The following is an 18,576-nucleotide window of genomic DNA, read 5'->3' as shown; positions in this document are numbered from 1 at the left end:
AAGTCACGAGAAGTCCCTCGGGCGCCACTCCCCGGGACCTCGAGCTGTGTCTTCATCTGCAAGACTTGGGCCTGTGGACCACATCAGAAACGCAGGCCGAGAGGCCGGGCCCTTCCGCCCTGTCGGCGTTTCCTCCAGGCGCCGTCATCGCAGCAAAGGGAACGGACCGGGGAAACTGCTCGGGGCTTCAGCGTGACAAAACGTCACAGGGAGGTTTGCACACGTGGGAGATTCAGCACGTGACCACTGACGCCGTCCCCTCGGCCGCAAGCCCCCGAGCCTGAGCATCCATTGCTGCTAGTGTCCACCCCGGGGGATCCCCCACCAAGCCAGAGACGGTTACAGGCGAGGGGTCTGCATAGGCCCCAAATCCTTGCCACGTAACTAACGTTGATGTCCTTTGTTCCCGTGTCTTGTGGGTGGGCTGTCAGGGGTCGTGGGAACAACGGGCACAGGAATTTAGACATCGTAGGGCAGCGAGAGGCTCTAGAACAAACATGTCCAACCCTCCTGCCCCATCATAGGGCAGAGCTGGGCTCTGAGCTCCAGCATGGCTCCTCCGAGCCACAGTTCCGTGTGTCCTCCACGGGCGTGGAAGGAGTCAGTAGTCCTGTCTGAGGAAGAACGTCCATTGGTCCTTTCCATCTTCCCAAGTCTTGGAACGGGCCTGCTTTCTGGGGCGCATGGCCAGGCCTCGGTGCCGGAGGACAGCCCAGCGCCCTCCTGTGCACAGAAGGCCCCGGGAGACGGAGGGCGCGGAGGTGAGGGCGGGCAGGGACACGTGGACGGGCAGCCGGGATGGGTCTGTCCTGCTTGGGGACGCCCAGCCCCACACCTGCCCCCTGGCTGCCCACGCCGTGGTCTGGAGGACGAGGAGCCCTTGAGCATGACCCTCGTTGTGCTCTTCTAGCGGACAAGAAGATGATGAGCTCAGCGCCCGCGGCCGGGACGCAGCAGATCTACTCCCAGGGCAGCCCGTTCCCCCCGGGGCACTCCGGGAAGGCCTTCAGGTACGCACCGGGTGGGGGGCTGGGGACAGTGGCAGCACCTCTGGTCTGGGGCCAGCAGGACAAGGCGGGGTCCCCCAGGGAGTGGCTGCCATGCCGTCCTCACCAGCCTGCACCTGCTCATGGGGTTCTCCCAACCCTAACCCCGACCCTGGCTGCCAGATCCTCGGTCTGGACGGAGGCAGCAGGGAGGGGGCAGAGGCCGGAGGTGAGGAGGGGGCCGTTGGGGATGGGAACAGAGCTGGGAAGGCCTGGCCGACTGTGAGCGGAGCCTGGGAGCAAAGGTCACGTGGCCACTTGGGGACGCAGAGGGACCTCCTCCGGAACGTGCTGAACAAGGCCCGGGAGGCCGCAGGCAGGGAGAGACTCGGGGTCTGGGCAAAGCAGGAGGCTGCGGAGGCCTTGAATGCCACGCTGGGGAGCTGGAGGGGAAGAGGGGCTTGGGGAAATGGGGTCCGGGAGAAGGTCCGGGGGGCGGCATGGAAAGGGAGGTGCAGGTGGTTCACAGGACACGTGGTCCCACTCCAGATGCTGAGCCGGGGTGAGGCTGTTGTCATGGAAACAGGAGTCGGAGGGCAGTGACGGAGGAGAGGCCGGCTTGTGGCCAGCTGGCTGTGCGGGGAAGGGGTCGGGACGGCGGCCCCTGCCCACAGTCCGGCATCAGGAAAGCCTCTCTCACTGCTCGTCTGTGGAAGGGCGGGAGGGAAGGACGGGAGGGAAGGACGGATGGAGGGAGAGAGGGAAAGAGGGAGAGATGGATGGACAGGTCGAAGGAAGGAAGGAGGGAGGGAGGGAAGGAAGGGTGGGTGGAGGGAGGGAGAGATGGACGTCTGTGAGCTGCTAGGCCTGGGTCATGAGCCGGATTTCCTGTAAATCTGAGGGGCCCGGGCTGGCGGGAGGGGGAAGGGCGTGGGATGGATGTGGCAGTCGGAGGTCAGTCGCCCTGAGCTCTGGAAGAGTGGTGTCACCGCAGGCCCCTGAGTGTGTCCTCACGCTGAGCCCTGCCGTGGGCCTGGCAGCCATGGCCCAGCCTGTGTGCACTGAGGCAGGCATCCCTGGGGGTTCTGGGGAGTGCCAGGCACGGGCTTGCTGGGCACAGGGTCCGGCCCTCGTCCATCAGTGCCCTGGGAGGACGGGAGGGCTGAACGGGTGGGGAGAGACCCCCGACCCATAGAGAACAGGAATCAGTAGAGGCTTTCCAAGGCCATCGGCTCATCAGGAGGGAGGGTGGGGGAGGGCCCTTATGTTGAGGGACGGGGTGGCGGCAGGAGGAATGCTGTCCGCTTGGGGGATGGCTGGGACAAGGAGGCACAGACACACTTGGAGTGTCCCTATCTCACGAGGGACCAGAGAGCACAGAATAAGTATGATAACACACGCAATAAGACCGTACCCACTCTTCTGTGCCGGCCCGTACACTGCCTTTCTTTGAAACCCACACCGGCGGTCAGCCCGGTCCCCCACCCTTGGCTCCCTCCTGGGCCCGCAGCGCTGTCCCGCCCTGAGCTGCTCCAGGACGAAGGGCATGAAGCCAAACAGAAGCTCCCACCTTCCCCCTTTATTGCGCATGTTGTGGGATCCTGTATCATCACCATGGCTGGAAAACGCTGCGGGTGGCGGGGTGTGCCGCTGGCCTGGGAGCCCAGACGGCACCCAGAGGTGGCACCTGCAGGGGGCCAGACACAGAGGCACCTGGGACTCACCAGCCAGTGCCCCATACCAACGGGAGAATATGGGAGACGCGGGAGGGTGGGAGGCCGGCTCCCCACAGCGTCCTACGGGTGGGGCGTCCCCTGACAGGCTGTCCTGTTCAAGACCAACCCCTTGATAGCCTGCGGCCCAGTCCCACAGTCCAGAGCCTGTAGGCGCCCCACGGGGACGAATTAACCAGTGCACAGGGCACTGGGTCCGCACTGAGGCTGATTTTCACGCTAAGGAGCTTCTCCCTCCGAGACACATGGGGTGGGCGGCCCGGAGGAGAGAGTGGGGCCCAGGGCCTGGGGGGGAGCACGAGGCAGGCCACAGAGGTGACACAGAGAGGGTCCCAGGGGGGAGGAGGAGCACCAGGGGGCTGGCCACGCGTGGGCCACCTTGTCCCGGCCTGTTCTGTGCTAGAGAGATGGACAGACGGACAGAGGTGGCTGCTGCGAGCAAACAGGGGTGCCCCCGGGGGGCCCGCGTGGGGGGTGAGGCGTCTCCTCGGGACGAACGCATTTTCATCCCTTCCAGCTCTTCCGTGGTCCATGTGCCCGGCGTGAATGACATCCAGTCCTCCTCGTCGACCGGCCAGAACATGTCCCAGATCTCCCGCCAACTGAACCAGAGTCAGGTGGCCTGGACAGGGAGCCGGCCGCCCTTTCCTGGACAGGTACGGGCTCCGGGGAGGGAGATGTTCCCAGGCCCAGGTGGGTCAGAGCACCCGGGACCGACTTCCTTCGGCTCCCGGCTCCGACACAGGTTAGCGCTCTGAGTACCAGCCCCCTCCCCTCCCCTGAGGGGCCCAACAGCAGAGTCCCGTGTGCTTTCCGCGGCCCGAGTGCTGCCGTGGACGGGAAGCTGGGGAAAGGGGCAGATCCACAGACGCTCTGTGAGGAGTGAGCCCCCTCACCACTCTAGAGCCCCGTTTGCCCCAGCCGGAGCGCGTGAGGACCCCTAGCCCCGGGATACACACCACTCCCTGGTAGGCACTGTGACACGGGCATCTGGTGGCCCAGGGGACTTCTCCATGTGTTTGTAGTACCAGGACCCCATCAGCAAAAGCCGTAGGACCCCCATCCTTGTAGGGCGGGGGGTGACTTCACCCAGACCTGCCCCAGTTTCTGGACCTGCACATGCTGGGCTGACGCCAGGTTTGGACCCAGGTGGGCAGGAGAGCCATGGGGAGTTGCTGTCAGCCCGTGCGGCCTAGGGACCGGGCCAGAGGCCTGCTGGTGATGCTTCCCTTCTCTTTGCTGTGTCCTGATTATAGCAAATCCCTTCCCAGTCCGGCAAGACTCAGTCATCTCCCTTTGGGATTGGCACGAGCCACACCTACCCGGCGGACCCGTCCTCCTACAGCCCCCTCTCCAGCCCAGCTACCTCCTCGCCCAGCGGGAACGCCTATTCCAGTCTCGCCAACCGGACGCCAGGGTTTGGTAGGTTGGGAACGAGGGCAGGACTCCCCAGGAGAGCCGACAGAAATGCTTTCTGAACGTCCTGAGTTCGGGGGACTGAGCCCTGAGTTTCCAGAACCCGGGGACCATGCCTGGGGGTTTCCAGGTGCCGTGGTGTTTCTCGGACGCTGGGGGCTTGGGTCTCAGCTGTGTGAGGCGATTTTGTCATTTTCAAGGCTCTGGGACTATAGTCCTGTGTGCCAAAGTGCTGTTTTACCCTTTATGGCCCTTGGTGAGGAAGTTCACTCTCTCTGCTGAACGTCCCGGGAAGGATCCCATCCCGTGTCAGAGCTCCTCTCCCAGCTTCAAAGAACCTCAGGCCATAGGGGTTCAGTGGCAGCTCCCCGTGGTGCCGCTTCCCGTGGTGCTGCTTCCATGTGGGTCTGCTGGGCCCGGGCCCCACCTCGATTGGGAGGGGCTGCCAGGCGCCCTGAGCTTCCTGAGCTGGGGCCCATCCTCTCTCAGCGCGGCCACCGTGACCCACCTGTGAGGCTCACGGGGCGTCTCTCTGCAGGACGGACGCCCTCAGGCGAGCGTGGGGCTGAGCCCGCATACCCGGGTTTCCACCTGGCAAGTCAGCCCCAGGGGAGCCGCTGTGTCCACCGCTGCCCACTCCCTGTCCCACCCCGGACACAGCACTTCCTGAACCCTCACCAGCCGTGCCCCTGTTCGTACACACACAGAACAGGTTCTCCTGCTCGGCCTCAAGCCAAGCCTGAGTATTGTCCCCCAACGGGAACTCAGCCACATGGTCCCCGTTTCTGGAGGGAAGGGTCCCCGGCCTCTTGCTCGTTCTAGCCTGCCGGATACCCAACTCAGAAACCTCTGGACTCTGGAAGCAGCTGGCCTCCAGGGAGCCCCTACCCCCTGGTCTTTGCCTCGGCTGTCGATGGGAGAGGGTCCCCATCCGGGCACAGTGGCCACGTCCCCATTCGCTCCTGGCTGCCCTGCACTCACAGGACCCCACTGACAGTTAGGATCACGGCTGGTACTTACCAGACGCTCACTACCTGCTCGGCACAGGCACGTTTGAATTCCCATAACTCTCACGGAGACGCCTGATGTCTCCCATTTCACAGATAGATAAACTGAGGCATGGTGAGGTCAGATAGAGGTCACAGTGCCCTTGTCTCCAGACTCTACTTGCCCCTGTCCTCTGATCCGTCATTAGGGGCACATGGGACTTAGGTGGGGACTGGGTGTCCCAGTGGAGGTTTCTTGATTCATACCAATGAGGGGCTGGGCCCCACTGCGTGAGTGCACAGAGACCACGGACAGGGCTCCTGCGGGCTCACCATCAATCCCTCCCTTGTTGACCTTGACCCAGCAGGGCAGGAGGAAGTGGTCACCCGTGTTTGGAAACCAGGCCCTGGAGAAGAGGTCAGGGAGCGGGGGAGGAGCATAGGGTGGGCCAGTCCTGGTGGGCATGGGCTCCCCAAGGACAGCTGTGGGTCAGTGGCAGGAGGCCCCAGCAGAGGAGGGGACGGTAGTGTAGAGGGGCCCAGAGGGTAGGGCGGGCCGTGCATGGGACGTGCGGCCAGTGGAAAACAAACAGCCTCAACTCCAAGGGGCTCCAGGGAAATGGGATCTGTGGAGGTAGGCATGGAGGGCAGGCTTTGGTCAGGTCAGAGAGAAGAGAGTGTGCCTGTGGTTCATGAACAAGGACGTGCTCCCGAGCCAGTGGGAGGGTGCAGGGAAGACAGCGGTAAAGAAGGGGTGCGTGGGGAAGAGACAGAGGCACCTGCTGATGGTGTCAGCCATTGAGTGAACACAAGCCCGTGGACCCGCCAGCCGTGCTCATGTGGGCAGGGGACTCTCACCTTGCCGTGCATGGAACCCAAGTGCCCCCTCCAAGGGTACGGGTGAGATGGCGGTGCCGTGGGACCTACTGGTCGGGCCCAGAGGGTGCGCAGGCCCAGCCCCCCCCCACCCCCCACAGTACCCAGCTCAGCGAGCTGTCCTGGGCAAGATTCCAGAGCCCCGACGGCCCTGTCTCACGGACAGGAGTCTGGGAGAGCTGGGGAGCCGACGATCACCTAGTGCGGGCCCTGGTAACTGACATCAGGGGGAACAGGCCGTGCCGGGGCTTCTGCAGGGGCTCCTCGAGGTGGCCAGTGTATGGGGTTCCCTCCTTGAATGAGGAATCCGGCCTCCTTGTTCTGGCTCCTTCCGTGAGCCACAGGCTCCTTTCGCTCCCCTGGCTTCCCGGAGTCAGACCAAAGCCCTCCCGCCATTTCGGGGCTGTGCATGGACCCCGAGCTGTGCGACTGATGCATTTGCGTTTCCAGTCCTGATTCCGGTTTCGGCTCGCCATGGGTCTTACCTCATTTGATGGGGAGAGCCTGGAAGCAGTACTAGAACGCTTCACTGAGGGGCTGACAAGTGCAGGTGTTGGCTTCCTAACAGCTGGGTGGGGAGGGCGCGGCCGACGGGGCGCAGACAGGACACAGACGCCACACCTGTCATTGTGGCTCGGGGCGCTTCCTACAATGACCCTTAGCTAATGGGGTTGCTGGAACGCCCTGGCGAGGACATGCTGGTGAACCTGTGTGGCAGCTTCCTGCTCCAAGCCTGGAGGTCCCACCTCCCCGAAGGTGTGTCTGTGCGGAGGACAGAGCCTCGTGGCAGTAAGTGGACTGGCCGGGGGCTGGGGGCCTCGGCTGGTCGCTCCCCGGAGGGAGCACGCAGACCGGAGCCCACAGGAGCTGCCGCTGGGCCTCCTGCACGCCGCCAGTCCCCGCGCTGCAGACAGAGAAACATCTGAACCAGGAGAGAAGCCCCTTCCTCAGTGCCTGCGGGTCTCTCCAGCACCTTCTGTGGACAGAGCCTAACCTCGCCTAGTGGTGGGGGAGATGTGATTCCCGCACGCGGCAGCTGCCCCACAAGGCAGCGCGAAGGGGCAGTAAACCCACTGAGACCTGAGGTCCCTGAACGGCAGCGTCTCCATCTCCACCACCTGCCTGCCGTTGCGTCCGTGTGTCTCGGGGAAATGCAGGGGCCAAGCACACGGCTGCTCAGGGAAAGTGGCCCAAGGGGCCGGGGCAGACCAGGCGCTCCTCCTCGGACTCGCCTGGGGTCTAGATGATGTGACCGCCTCACCCGTGCGCGTCCAGACACAGAGGCCGGGCAGGCAGGGACAAGCCATTGCTTCCTGCCCTCCGCGTGTCCCAGTTTAGGAAGGGGCAGCTGACCCACCCTGCACATGCCCGGCACGAGTCCGTGCAGATCCTCCCGGGTCACAGCAGATAACACGACGGCGTGAGTGTGAGCGTCACTTCTGAGGCTCGAGAAATGCATCGGTCACGTCACCGGCCTTCCCGGAAGGAGGCCTGTCCGTCCGCACGCCTGCTTCCGAGAGGAAGACGGAGAGAACGTGTCCTTCCACAAGAGTCTGAAGATGTTTGCGGCGGGAAGGGGGATGAAAAATGAGGGACGGGGCCGGGCAGGCGCGGTGGGGGAGGGGTTGGCATTTCCGTGACCTGGAACATTTGCAGACACCACACCCCGAACCCCCAGGTCCTGCCTCGACTCAGCCGTGTGCCTTCTCACAGCAATTTAGGGAATCAGAGACCTTCCCACCGCTCCCAGTTACCGACGAAGAATGAAGTCTTGGGGAGAAAGCATGGGAAACGTGTCCTTGGCATGACCTACAGGAGCCCCCCACCCGGAGGCATTTCTAGAACAAGCTGGCACTTGGATGCTCTTGGCTAACTCTGACCATGAGGCCTCCCAGCGTCAGTGCTGTGGACGATTTAAGCCACGTAATTCTCTCTCAGGAGCTACCTTGTTCGTGTGGCTGTTCAGCTGCGTCCCCAGCTTCCCCCTACCCGCCCCCCTGCATTTATGACCACGAGAGGTGTCTCTAGACATGTCCCCCCCGCGCGGCAGGGTCCCCCGGGGTAGCCCCCCCATCCCCCCCCCCCCCACCGGCCGCAGAGGGCCTCTGAGCAACAGTTCTAGCAGCTCTGGGATCCTCAGGGGAAGCTCTCTGGGAAACCGTCAGCAAGTGACCTGACGGCCTCGGACGCCGAAGGACTGTCTCGGGAGGAAGATGTCGTCCCTTCCTGCTACAACCTAGGAACCCACACGCTTCTCCAGGTTCTGAAGTCGTCCGAAAGGCCACCCATTTGGCCCTGACGGTGGCAACGCTGCGCGTGCTCTGCTTGGGCTGCGGGGCTGACGGGTCCCCACGTCCAGCCGGGGCCACAGCAGCCCGGACTGGGCTCAGGAAGCGGCAGAGCAAAGACGGAATGGCTGGAGCCCGGCTCACAGTTTGCAGCTGTATGCACGCAGCTCCCGGAACAACACGGCGTCCGAGGATGTCGGTGACCCCTGGGGTTTTCTCCAGGAAGTGGCTTGTGGACACATGGTGGGTGCCGGCCACATTTCTCACCTCCTCAGCATCGGTCTGTGGTCGGGTGGTGTGGCTCCGCGGGCCGAGGTCTGGGCTGAGAGCACCCGGCGCTGTGTGTCATGGTCACTGCTGTTCTGTGAGTGCGGAGGTCACGCGTGTGGCTGAGAGCTACGCGGATTCCATAACAGGGGCCGGAAGAACGGCCTCCCCGGGACCCTCCCGTCTGACGGTGTGAACGCAGCCCGCTGGTCACGGCCCGGGAGGCGGCTTCCCGAGGAAGACCATCAGCTGTGACATCCGCTTCCCTGTCCCCCCACGCAGCCTACACCCCCTTGCTGTGCTCGGAGCCATCCTGATGACCCGGACCCTCGTCTGCTGCCCCTGCAGAGCTGGGCTTGGTCGCCCCCGTGGCCGAGGCTCTCTGCTCCGTGTCTGGGGCTTGGTGGGCGTCGGATATAAACTCTCAGTGTCCCAAGTGAACGCACGCGAGCCCTGTGTCAGAGAGACCTCGGTTCCAAGGGGGCTCCGGCACTTCAGGTGGAATGAGCGGGCAGATTTCCGGAGGCTTCAGTTCCTTGTCTGGAAGCGGTGGGGAATGCAGCCGTCTCAGCGTCAGCGGGAAGAGGAAATGAGATAAGGTCAAAGCCCAGCACACACCTGTTTCCAGAAGTTCCACGTCCCTCCTTCCTCGGCTCCTTCTGTCGTTCCCGAAGCGATCCCGTTGAGTGGTTTTTCTACTGCAAACATTTTTTTTTTAAGATTTTATTTATTTATTTGACAGAGAGATCACAAGTAGGCAGAGAGGCAGACAGAGAGAGATGAGGAGAAGCAGGCTCCCCGTTGAGCAGAGAGCCCGATGCAGGACTCGATCCCAAGCCCCTGGGATCATGACCTGAGCCGAAGGCAGAGGCTTAACCCACTGAGCCACCCAGGCGCCCCTCTACTGCAAACATTTAAGAAGAGCCTGTCCTTTCCCGGAAGTTTAAGAATTGATTGTGCAAGCGTGCGTGTGTGATGAGTACGAATGAGCCCGTCTTTCTCCAGGCTTCGGCCCCACTGCCTGCAGGGTCTCTGGCAGTCCCTGAGACTGACTGACATGGGAACGTGTGTTCCCTTCCCCGGTTCCACGCCGATGAATGCAGGGAAGCATCCGTGGGAGCAGAAGTAGGGGTTGAGAGGACACAAGGCCACGCAAGCGGAGAGTGGGTTTGGGAAGCTCGCACCCAGTGGGGCTCTGGACGCAGGCAGAACCCTCCAGGCGCAGAGGGGGTCCGTGGCTGGGGGCAGGCAGGCCACCCGGGAAGGGGTGGCGGGGGGCAGGGTGGGTGCAAAGCAGAAGTGGGGCTACACAGGCTCTCTGGGCCCTGGCGGGCTGGGCTGGTTGGGCGCAGTTTTAGGAGGATGAGGGGGAGCTGTGAATTTCGGAGACAGCTGCTGGCCCGGGATGGAGGGAAGCGGACAGGCCCGGAGATGCGACGTTCAGGGCCGTGGGCTGGACCTGAGTGTCCTTAGCTGGGCTTTCCCCACGGGGACAGTCCGGAGAGGGGAGATGCTGGCTTTAGGCACGGGGATGCCGGGCAGTTCTCAGAGACTTGGCCGTGGCCCCAGGCCTGGAGCCTAGAGAAGCAGATGGTGCACATCCGACCAGGGGAGACGTGGACCACATGCGGACCACACGCGGACCACATGGACCACACGGCTCCTGGCCGTCCGCTGGCTCTGTCAGGTCCTCCCGCCACCCTGTGCCCCAGGACTCAGGCACCGTGTGCTGTGTGGACATCCCCGCAGCGGCCTCCTCCTGACCTATTCCTTCCTTGCCTCTCGGCCCTGGACGGCCGTGTTCCCGAACACGCAGGCGTGTGCAGGCCACTCCTCCACATGCCTGGGAACCCCGGGTTCCTGCCACCCTCACAGTGGGACACCCACGCCGTGGCTCGCTCTCAGCCCATCACACTTGGACCCTCAGCCCCGCACCCGCTCAGCTGCTGACTGTCCCCTACTGGGCTCCTCGACTTCCAGGACAAGTTAGGTGTCCCCCTGAGAGTTGGCACTTTCGCCACTCTCCCGGGTCACAGTGGCTCCCGCCCATGTGGCGCTGCCTTTCCCCTTCCCCCGCCGTGCCATGAGCTCCCCTGGAGGCACTGTCCCGCTCTCCCGCCTGTGTGCACACCTGCACCAAGCCTGGGTTGGGGCCAGAGCCCAGGACCCCAGTGTATGAATCAGGGGGACTCAGTGGTGGCCATAGCTGGAAGGGAAAGTGGAGGGAATTAATTCCTGACGGGCAAGACCCCAGCAAGGAGTCACTGTTGTGGCCGGCGGGGGCCGTGCGTGGCCTCCTGAGCAGCGGTCATCCCCCCCCCCCCCCCCCCTCCCAGGTCTGTTATGACAGCCCCCCTGGACTGCCCCACCATCGCCTCCTGCGAAGGTGACCGGGCCCCTCCACGCTCCCCTGTACAGCAGGTGGGCCAGCCTGTGCCTCAGGCAGCCTCCTCACTGCACCCCTGCCCCCGGCACTGCTGCGTGGACCAGGCCCGTTCTAGACGTTTGGATGCCCAAACCGGCCCACAGACACGCTGCTTTGCAAGAAGTCCCCTGGCCTCAGGATCTCGTGAGCGTGAGGAGAAGATGCATTTTTCTTAAACAGCAGAGTCCCGTGAGCACCGTCAAATTTAATCCCTGATCCGGAAGCAGGGCGTCACGCCCCTGTCTGATTGTAGGAGGCCTCTTCCCAGCTGTTACCATCTGGAGTGTGGGAAGCACCCATCAGGAGGCCTTAGGGAGAACGTAGGTGTTTCGTTATAACTTTCGTGTCTCGGGTCGTGTGTCAGATATGTGTGTGTAAGACAGACAGAGACGGGGACAGAGGGGGAGGCTGGGGCTCTCCCTGAACACTTAGTGGCCTCAGCTCCGGAGCCCAGCGTCCGTCCTCAGGGAGGAGGGTGGCCCGCAGGGAGCACCAGAGCTGTTGGGAAGAGCAGAGACGTTCCTGAGTTTTTCTGGCTGAGCCTCCGGATAGCTCATCCTCTTAGGCTGAAACTTTAAAACGGTTTAGACAGGTTTGTGCCCCTGTTTCCTACTGGGTTCCCCTGTTGTGTGTTCCCTGTGAGGTGTAAGAGGCCAGGCCACCGTCCTTACACGTTAACGTGCTCATTCCTACAAGGAAGCGCTTCGTGTCTGAGCCCTGACGCCTTTGGCCTCAAGCCATCTGGGACTAAGAAACCCTCGGAGGCAAGAGGAGAGGCCGTGGCTCTGGGCGCCTGTGGAAGGCCCTCGTGGAATGCCACGTGTGGCCTCAGCAAGTTACCCGAAACCTGTGAGGGTGGCAGAGATCAGGGCATGCTGAGGTGACCTCCTCCTCTGGCCGAGTCAGGCTCCTGCAGAGAGCAGCCTGGGGACGAGGGGTGTGGAGGGGCAGAGAGGCCTTCCCTCCTGGGGCCTGCAGGGGTAGTGCGTGGAGGATTTGTCTCCGCCCACGCTCAAGGCCCCCCAGACACGCCCCGCCCAAGCTCCGTGTGAGCCCACCCAGGGCGCCAGGGCTCCAAGGCTTCGAGCCCCCGGCCCCCGGCAGGTGCGCTCTGGGAGAGCCCCCCCCACCACATGCCTGTACCCCTTGACAGGGAGCTCCCGCTTCGGTCTCACGCCCCAGCCGTGTGGCGCAAAGGTGACCTGTAACCCGTCGGTCCGTGCGAGCACATGAGCACGCAGGGCGCCGTGCACACACTGTCCCGCCGGCCCGATGGAGCGCACCGTTCACAAGCGTGGGGCGCGCTGGGCTGCCGTGGCTCTCGGTCTCGCGGGGCCACGACACGGCTGTTAAAGGCGGTGTCCTGTACGTCGGGTCTTTCAGCCGAGAGTGGACAGAGTAGCGGGCAGTTCCAAGGGCGGCCGTCGGAAGTCTGGTCGCAGTGGCAAAGCCAGCACCACGGTCAGCAGAGCGGTGAGCAGCATCCCCACCAGCAGCCCGGTCAGACCGAAGTGTTCCAGGTAAATCGAGCCAGCACAGCCTTCTCGTAGGTACCGGCGCCTTCTCTCTGCTTCCTTTCCCCTCGCTCTCTGCTGCAGCCCCTACTGGTCCTTAGGGGTCCGGGTCCTGGCCCAGCCTGGGGGGAGGGGCCGGGAGCTGAGGCCTCAGCTGTCCTCGCTGCTTGAGGACACCTGGGCCCCTCATAGCGGTCGTTGTTGGAGACCCTCCGGCCATCCCTTGTGATGGCAGCCCTGGCCTAGCTGTGCAGCTGGAGGGGACCCTGTGACAGCCCCTCAAGGCAGTGCTTGGGCCCCACGGGGTTTTCCTGGCCCCACCTTCAGCCAGAAGTTACCCCTGGAGGAAGGTTCCAGAGGGAGGCCTGAGCCTGTCAATGACCCCTGAGCCAAGGGCTTGGCCTGTCCCACCAGCCTGTGTGAGGAGCTCCTCCCCTAGAGCCGAGGCACCACCATCCCTGTCACCGTCACGCCCAGAGCTCCAGGTCTGCCCAGCAAAGCATGGATGGGCAGGAAGCTCATGGAGGGAGGGATCGGAGGCCCCCCAGTTGGTAACCCCACCTTCCCAAGGAAGGGTCCACTCTCCTTGTCCCTAGCACCTGTCCCACCCAGCCAAGCAACATCTTCGCAGACAAAGGTCTAGAACCCAGAGGTCCCTCTCGATCTCCAGAGGGACAGCATTCTGACCTCCGTCCTCCGTCCTTACGCCTCACAGCCACGTGTAAGGCAGAATTCCCCAGCCAGATTGTTCATGGTCACGAGGCTAAAAAGAATTCTTGGTCAGATAAATTCGTGAAACACTGGCTGAGCAAATTATTCAGGTTCTTGCCTGCGGTCCTTATCAGAGCCTTTAGTATATGAATAAGCACTGAGGATTTTTAGGAGGTAGGCAGAGTGCCATTTCCCAAACTCCCTCTGCCACCAAATTCTTTTCTCCAAGAGTATCTCATGGGCCAGAATCTGACAGAACACACTTTGAGAAATTTGCCAGAGGGGATTGAAGTAGTGCTATTCCCATTCTCTAGATGGGCAGTCTGAGGCCCACAGAACCTGAGGGGCTTGTTGAAAATGAAGCCCGACCACACAGGCATACGGCTGTGCCCTCACAATGCGCACGAGCCTGGCCTGAGTTTATGTTGCATTTTGAGCATCGGCCATGGGTCCCTTGCTGGGTGCCCGGCCAGATTCACCACCTGGCGGGGTCCCTGTCCACTGTGTCCTGGCTCAGCCTCACACGGACACGGGTTATGCCCTGAGGTTGTGCTGAGCTGCTGAGACACCAATCCCGGGGGAGAGCAGCTTCCCGCCTCTGGGCATTTGAGGACCCCAGAGAGTGTCCCCCAGACAGCTGGAGCCCATCGCGGGGCTGCCCCCTGGGCAGGGGGATGGATGAGCACGAGGGTGAGTCGCAGGCTGGGCTCCTGGGGCGTGCAAGTGCCCGGGATGATGAGCTGACCCCCGCGGCTTTCTTCTCTGCCCTCCCGCAGGACATGCTACCCATGCCCGGAGATCCGACCCAGGGGACCGGCAACTATAACATCGAAGACTTCGCGGACCTGGGCATGTTCCCGCCGTTTTCTGAGTAGCGGCAGGCAGAGCGCGGCCAGCGCTGGGCCGAGCCCCGTGCGCGATGCCGGCGCCCCCCATGTTGGCGGGGTCCCCCCACACCCTGTTTGCCCCGCTGCGGGACCCCCCAGCAGAAGGCATCTCACCCCCCCGCCACCCCTGGCACAGTATTGCTCAGGCCACAGCCAGGGATGCCCAGCCACCCACCGGGAGCCCTGGTAGACATGCGGGGGCCGTTGTATTTATTGTACTTTCTCTGTGTATGTTTGGGAGGTGAGTCTGCTGGCTCTCGAGGTCTGGTTGTGAATAATGTCGTAGTCGACCGTGTTCACCTGGAAGACGTCCAGTCACAATCCCGAGTGCCCAGGCCTGCCCAGGACACGGGAATCAGGTTTCTTCTTGCCTTCGACATCTGTGGACAGGTGGGGCTTGGGCGCTGGAAGGGGGGTGAGCAGGACGCGTGGCCTTTGTTCTCCGAACTAGGACCCAGAGGAGACCCCACTCCCCCATCCCCAGCTCAGCCAAGTCTGTGTGTGCATCTGTCCGTCTGTCCCTCGTGCTGTGGGGTGTGTGTGCTCTGTGCAGTGTGACGTGAATCCCTGTCCCAGTGGGTGTGCTGTGCCCCGTGTGTGTCATGTGGCCAGAGTAAGCAGCCAGGATCCAGGGTGCGTCATGGCTGAGGGCCCGCACAGACAGCCCTTGCCTCCAGCTCAGCAGCGCCCCGGCCGGACTGCGCTTGGCCCGCGGTCTGGGCGCCGGGCTGGTGGGCTGCGCAGAGCAGGCTGGCATTTCGGTGTCACCGAGTCCTGGCTGGGAACGTGCTTGTTTTAATGGGTCCACTCCCGCGTCCAGGCGCCCCTCTAAGAGGATGCGGCCACCTCCTCTCCCAGGAGGCCCTGAGGGAGTGCGGGCCCTTCCCGCTTACTGTGGGTGTCCCCCTCCCGGGTTGCAGCCCGCGCCCGCCGAGGGCCCACCTTGAGGTCACAGAGCCCGAGGGAAGGCAGGATGTCCAGGCCTCCCCGTCCTTCTGAGCCTCCTCCCCCAGCGCCCGCCGTGGCAGCCACAGCACTCTCGGCTACCCCGGACAGGTTCGGACGTGGACTCCTGTGCAGAGACAGGCTCTTAGAAACGCCTCCCGCTGTGCCGCTGGGGACGGTGGCGCCTTGTGGGGGCTGAGTGCAGGTCTGTGAGGCACAAGGCCGGGCTTCGTGGTCCGATTCTGGTACACACTCCCCGGGGCCTTGCATTGTCCAGGTGGTCTCAAGACAGAAGGAAGAGTGACTCTAGAAGCTTCTGCCCGGCTGAGCCCATGGTCCCTGGCTTGCTGTGTTTCCCGGTACTCAGTGACCTCATGTCCCCCTTGTGCCATGCACTGAGGCGGGCTCCCAGTCTCTCGTCTCTGACTTTCCTGACAGCCACGCTTCCGTTTGTCCTCCCCATCCGTGGGCTCGCAGACTCCCGTGTGGGACGGAAGCCACGCTTGCCCTGGGCAGGTGGTGGTGTCCTCCTCCCAGGAAGTCCCTGCATCCCTCCTAGGGCCCTCCAGGCAGACCTTCTCAGGCACTGGCTCAGAAATACCCCACCCTGGGATTTCGGAGGACCCTGTGGAGTGCGGGGGCTTCTGAGCTGCCTGAGAGCAGAGTGAGCCCAGCCTGCGGAAAGGAGCGGGGTCAGGGGTTGCACGAGCCTCTGCTTTGCTGTGCATTAAGCGCCGGCCCCGTGGGAGTCCAGAGGGGACCTCTGTGCCCTGTCTCGCTGGGGGGCTCCACCGGCAGAAGGCCGGCGTTGTGCAGTGGTCAGCTGTGGCCAGGAGTCGGCTGCAGGTGCTCCCAGCTCCAAGAAAGAGTCCACACGGGCTGAACCGTTCCCAGAGCGGCTCTTAGACCTTCACGCACAGCGGTGATTGGGTCCTGGGTTTAAGGTCCTTTTCCCCCCAGGACTTGGGTGGAGCCAACCCCATGCACCACAACAGTGCCAGAGCCAGAGGGGTTCCCCTGTGTGGGCCCCGCCCTTGGGGTCCCCTCCGCCCCCACAGCCTGAGCCAACCCCAGGCAGGGGCACGACCATTTCCAAGAAAGGCACAGAAATCACTTTCAGATCAAAGAACGGTTTCTCCGTGAAACGAAAACAGACTTTCTGTGGCCTTTCACCTGTGAGTTTGGAAGTTTTGGGCTTTCATGTTCGTTTTTTCATTTCCCGGAGAGAACTAGGGGTTTCCTGAGAGGTGCCCCTCAGCCTGACGCTGTGACCTGGGCTGTGCTGGACACCGAGGGGGTGTGGGCGGGGCGGGAGAGCCTGGTCCCCAACAGCCCTGCAGCCACTTCTGTCTGTCCCTGAAGGCTCGGTCCTGGAAGGCGGGGACCGCCGGTGACCGTAGGCCGGGCATGATGGGGAATGTCGTGACTGGGCGGCCCGGCCTCCTGGGCTCCCAGCCCTGTCCCAGGAGCGCCCCGCAGGGAAGCCGATGGCAGTCCGACCGGCTGGTGTGAGCGCTCTTTCCTCTCCACTCCCCACCCCGCTCCTTGCTTGTGATTCCTGGAAGCCATCCCGTGGCCAGTACAGAAACAGGACTGGGAGGATCTCTGACCCAAGAGATGTCCCCTTGAGGAATCTTGTGACGGACCAGAAGAAGAGTTCGAGCTGCTGAGGGTCTCATCCTGGTTTGGAGGAGAGCGCCCCGTGCCAGGCCAGGGCAGCCAAGAGGGGACCGTGCGTGGACCCAGCTGTTGGTACGTCCTCCAGCCAGGCCCAGCCCAGACTCCTGTCCCGCCGGAGACGCAGCCCAGCTGGGCTGGGACTCACTCCCTCACTCATGCCTGCTCTCCTTGAGCCCAGAGGGTGGGCCTTCCACAGAACAGGCCGGGACTGCGGTGGCCTGGGCCCGGGGCGAGGACACAAAGCAGCCATTTTGAGGCTCACCCGAGACTTGACTAGTGACGGTGGCCATGGGCAAGGAGGTTCTAGAACATTCTACCTATATGTCCCTCCCACGAGTTTTGTCTTTAGCTGCGGTTTCAGGGAGTGACGGTGCCATCACCAACGGCCGCATTCTCCTCGGCTTCCCGAGACATGCAACGCACCCCTACACTGTTGCACGTGTCCGTTACAGAGGGGGAGCTGCCGAGAGTTGAGGGAACGTCCTTCGGGGGCTCGGACCTCTCAGCCAGTGAAGAGACCGTGTCTCCCCCAGATTAGCCACATGTGACCGGGACCTCCCATCCCTGTCCGCTAGCCTTTGCCAAGTGACGGGACAACCCCGGGGAAATGAGCCGTGGTCTCATCCTCGTACGCCAGCCCCTGGGAGCAGCCGAGCTCTGCCCGGCCCATGGGCTCCCTGCCAGTATGACCTGTCATGTAGCCAGACCGACCAAAGTGCTGGTGGGTCACGAGTCAGGGTACAAGTGGCCTTGGTTGTACCAGAAACCCTGAGTCTGGTCGTTCCTTGCCAGGGGTCCCTTCCCTCCTCCCTCCACCAGATCCTCGTGGGGCGTGCTAAGGGGTCACTCTACCTTTCCCTCAGCTGCCCGGGGCCCGACACAACTCAGAGAGGCACCCCACCGGGCTGCAGGCCACTGTTCGCCTAGAGATGTGCCTGGGTCTGGTGGCCAAAGCTGGTGTTGTGGTCCAGCAGCCCCCCCAAAGCCTGCATGGGGCCACCCACTGGGGAGGGGCCAGGCTGGCCGGATGTGGGGCGACTGGCTCCCCGGGACAGCCTTGTTCTTTGGCAAGGACGGGCTTCCGTGGACTCTGTAAGCACGCCGTCATTTCCCTTGTAGCCTTTCTCGTATGGCTGTGAGCTGTGCTGTGGATACATCCTCCTGTGTATTTCTGGAATGTTCTCTCGGACTAACGGTTATTGAGTTGGTTGTGTATATGTGTAACTAATGTAACTGCCTTTTCAGATTTCATCACAATAAAGATGACTTTGTTCTGAACAGTGAACCGCGCAGCCAGCGTTGTGACTGAGCAGTCTGGGGAGACTTCTCCTGGACTTGGGGGTGTGTCTGGCTTCATGCCTCTCGCTCCTGCTGAGGGCTCTGCTCTGTCTCTCACTGCCAGTCAGGAACAGAGAGGCCCTGGGCACTAACGAGGGGCCCTTCCAGGGGTCTGGCTACATAGGAGAGAAAGGTGCTTGCCCTTATCGACAGGCACAGCTCTCCAGGAGGCTCTGTGCTGCTCTGTGACTCGTGACAGACCTGGGCTACGTGCTTGTCAGTCCCAGTTCCTACATTATGAACCCGGACTCGAAAAGTGCAGGGACTACCTGAGAACAGGCAGGAAGGGAGTGGCAGGACCAGGATTTGATCTCAGCCCTCACTCCAAACCCTGTATCTGCTGTCTTCTTCAAACGCTCTTTTTATTTTTTTTTAATTTTTTTAAAAATTCTCCATACGTTAGTATTTTAATATGCTCATGCCTCTAGGAAATACTTACAAATTCTAACCTTTCTCTGTGGAGAGATGACTATTTGGGGTCTAGCAAAATGCCAGAGTGAAATCATTTAAACGCTTTCCCACTA

General features: G+C 62.6%; 1 protein-coding gene across 5 annotated transcripts in view; it reads left to right on the top strand.

The window, feature by feature from the left end:
• The window catches only part of LOC111152532 (aryl hydrocarbon receptor nuclear translocator 2), a 116,856-nt gene extending 98,863 nt beyond the window's left edge, over positions 1-17,993 (top strand). For 3 of the 5 annotated variants that reach the window (XM_022511018.1, XM_022511019.1, XM_022511015.1), the window contains 5 exons: positions 911-1,010; positions 3,237-3,375; positions 3,976-4,141; positions 12,361-12,497; positions 13,979-17,993. In XM_022511018.1, coding sequence (XP_022366726.1) covers positions 911-1,010; positions 3,237-3,375; positions 3,976-4,141; positions 12,361-12,497; positions 13,979-14,077 — 641 coding nt within the window. In that variant the 3' untranslated portion in view covers positions 14,078-17,993. The remainder of the gene's footprint in view (positions 1-910; positions 1,011-3,236; positions 3,376-3,975; positions 4,142-12,360; positions 12,498-13,978) is intronic. The other 2 variants (XM_022511017.1, XM_022511016.1) reach the window with 1 other exon arrangement.
• The last annotated feature ends 583 nt before the right edge of the window (positions 17,994-18,576 follow it).

Source organism: Enhydra lutris, unplaced genomic scaffold (assembly GCF_002288905.1).
Source record: "Enhydra lutris kenyoni isolate GAN:26980312 unplaced genomic scaffold, ASM228890v2 scaffoldscaffold29, whole genome shotgun sequence".
Taxonomy (NCBI): domain Eukaryota; kingdom Metazoa; phylum Chordata; class Mammalia; order Carnivora; family Mustelidae; genus Enhydra; species Enhydra lutris.
Note: the sequence above shows the minus strand (reverse complement) of the source record. Positions and strands in the feature narration are given on the sequence as shown.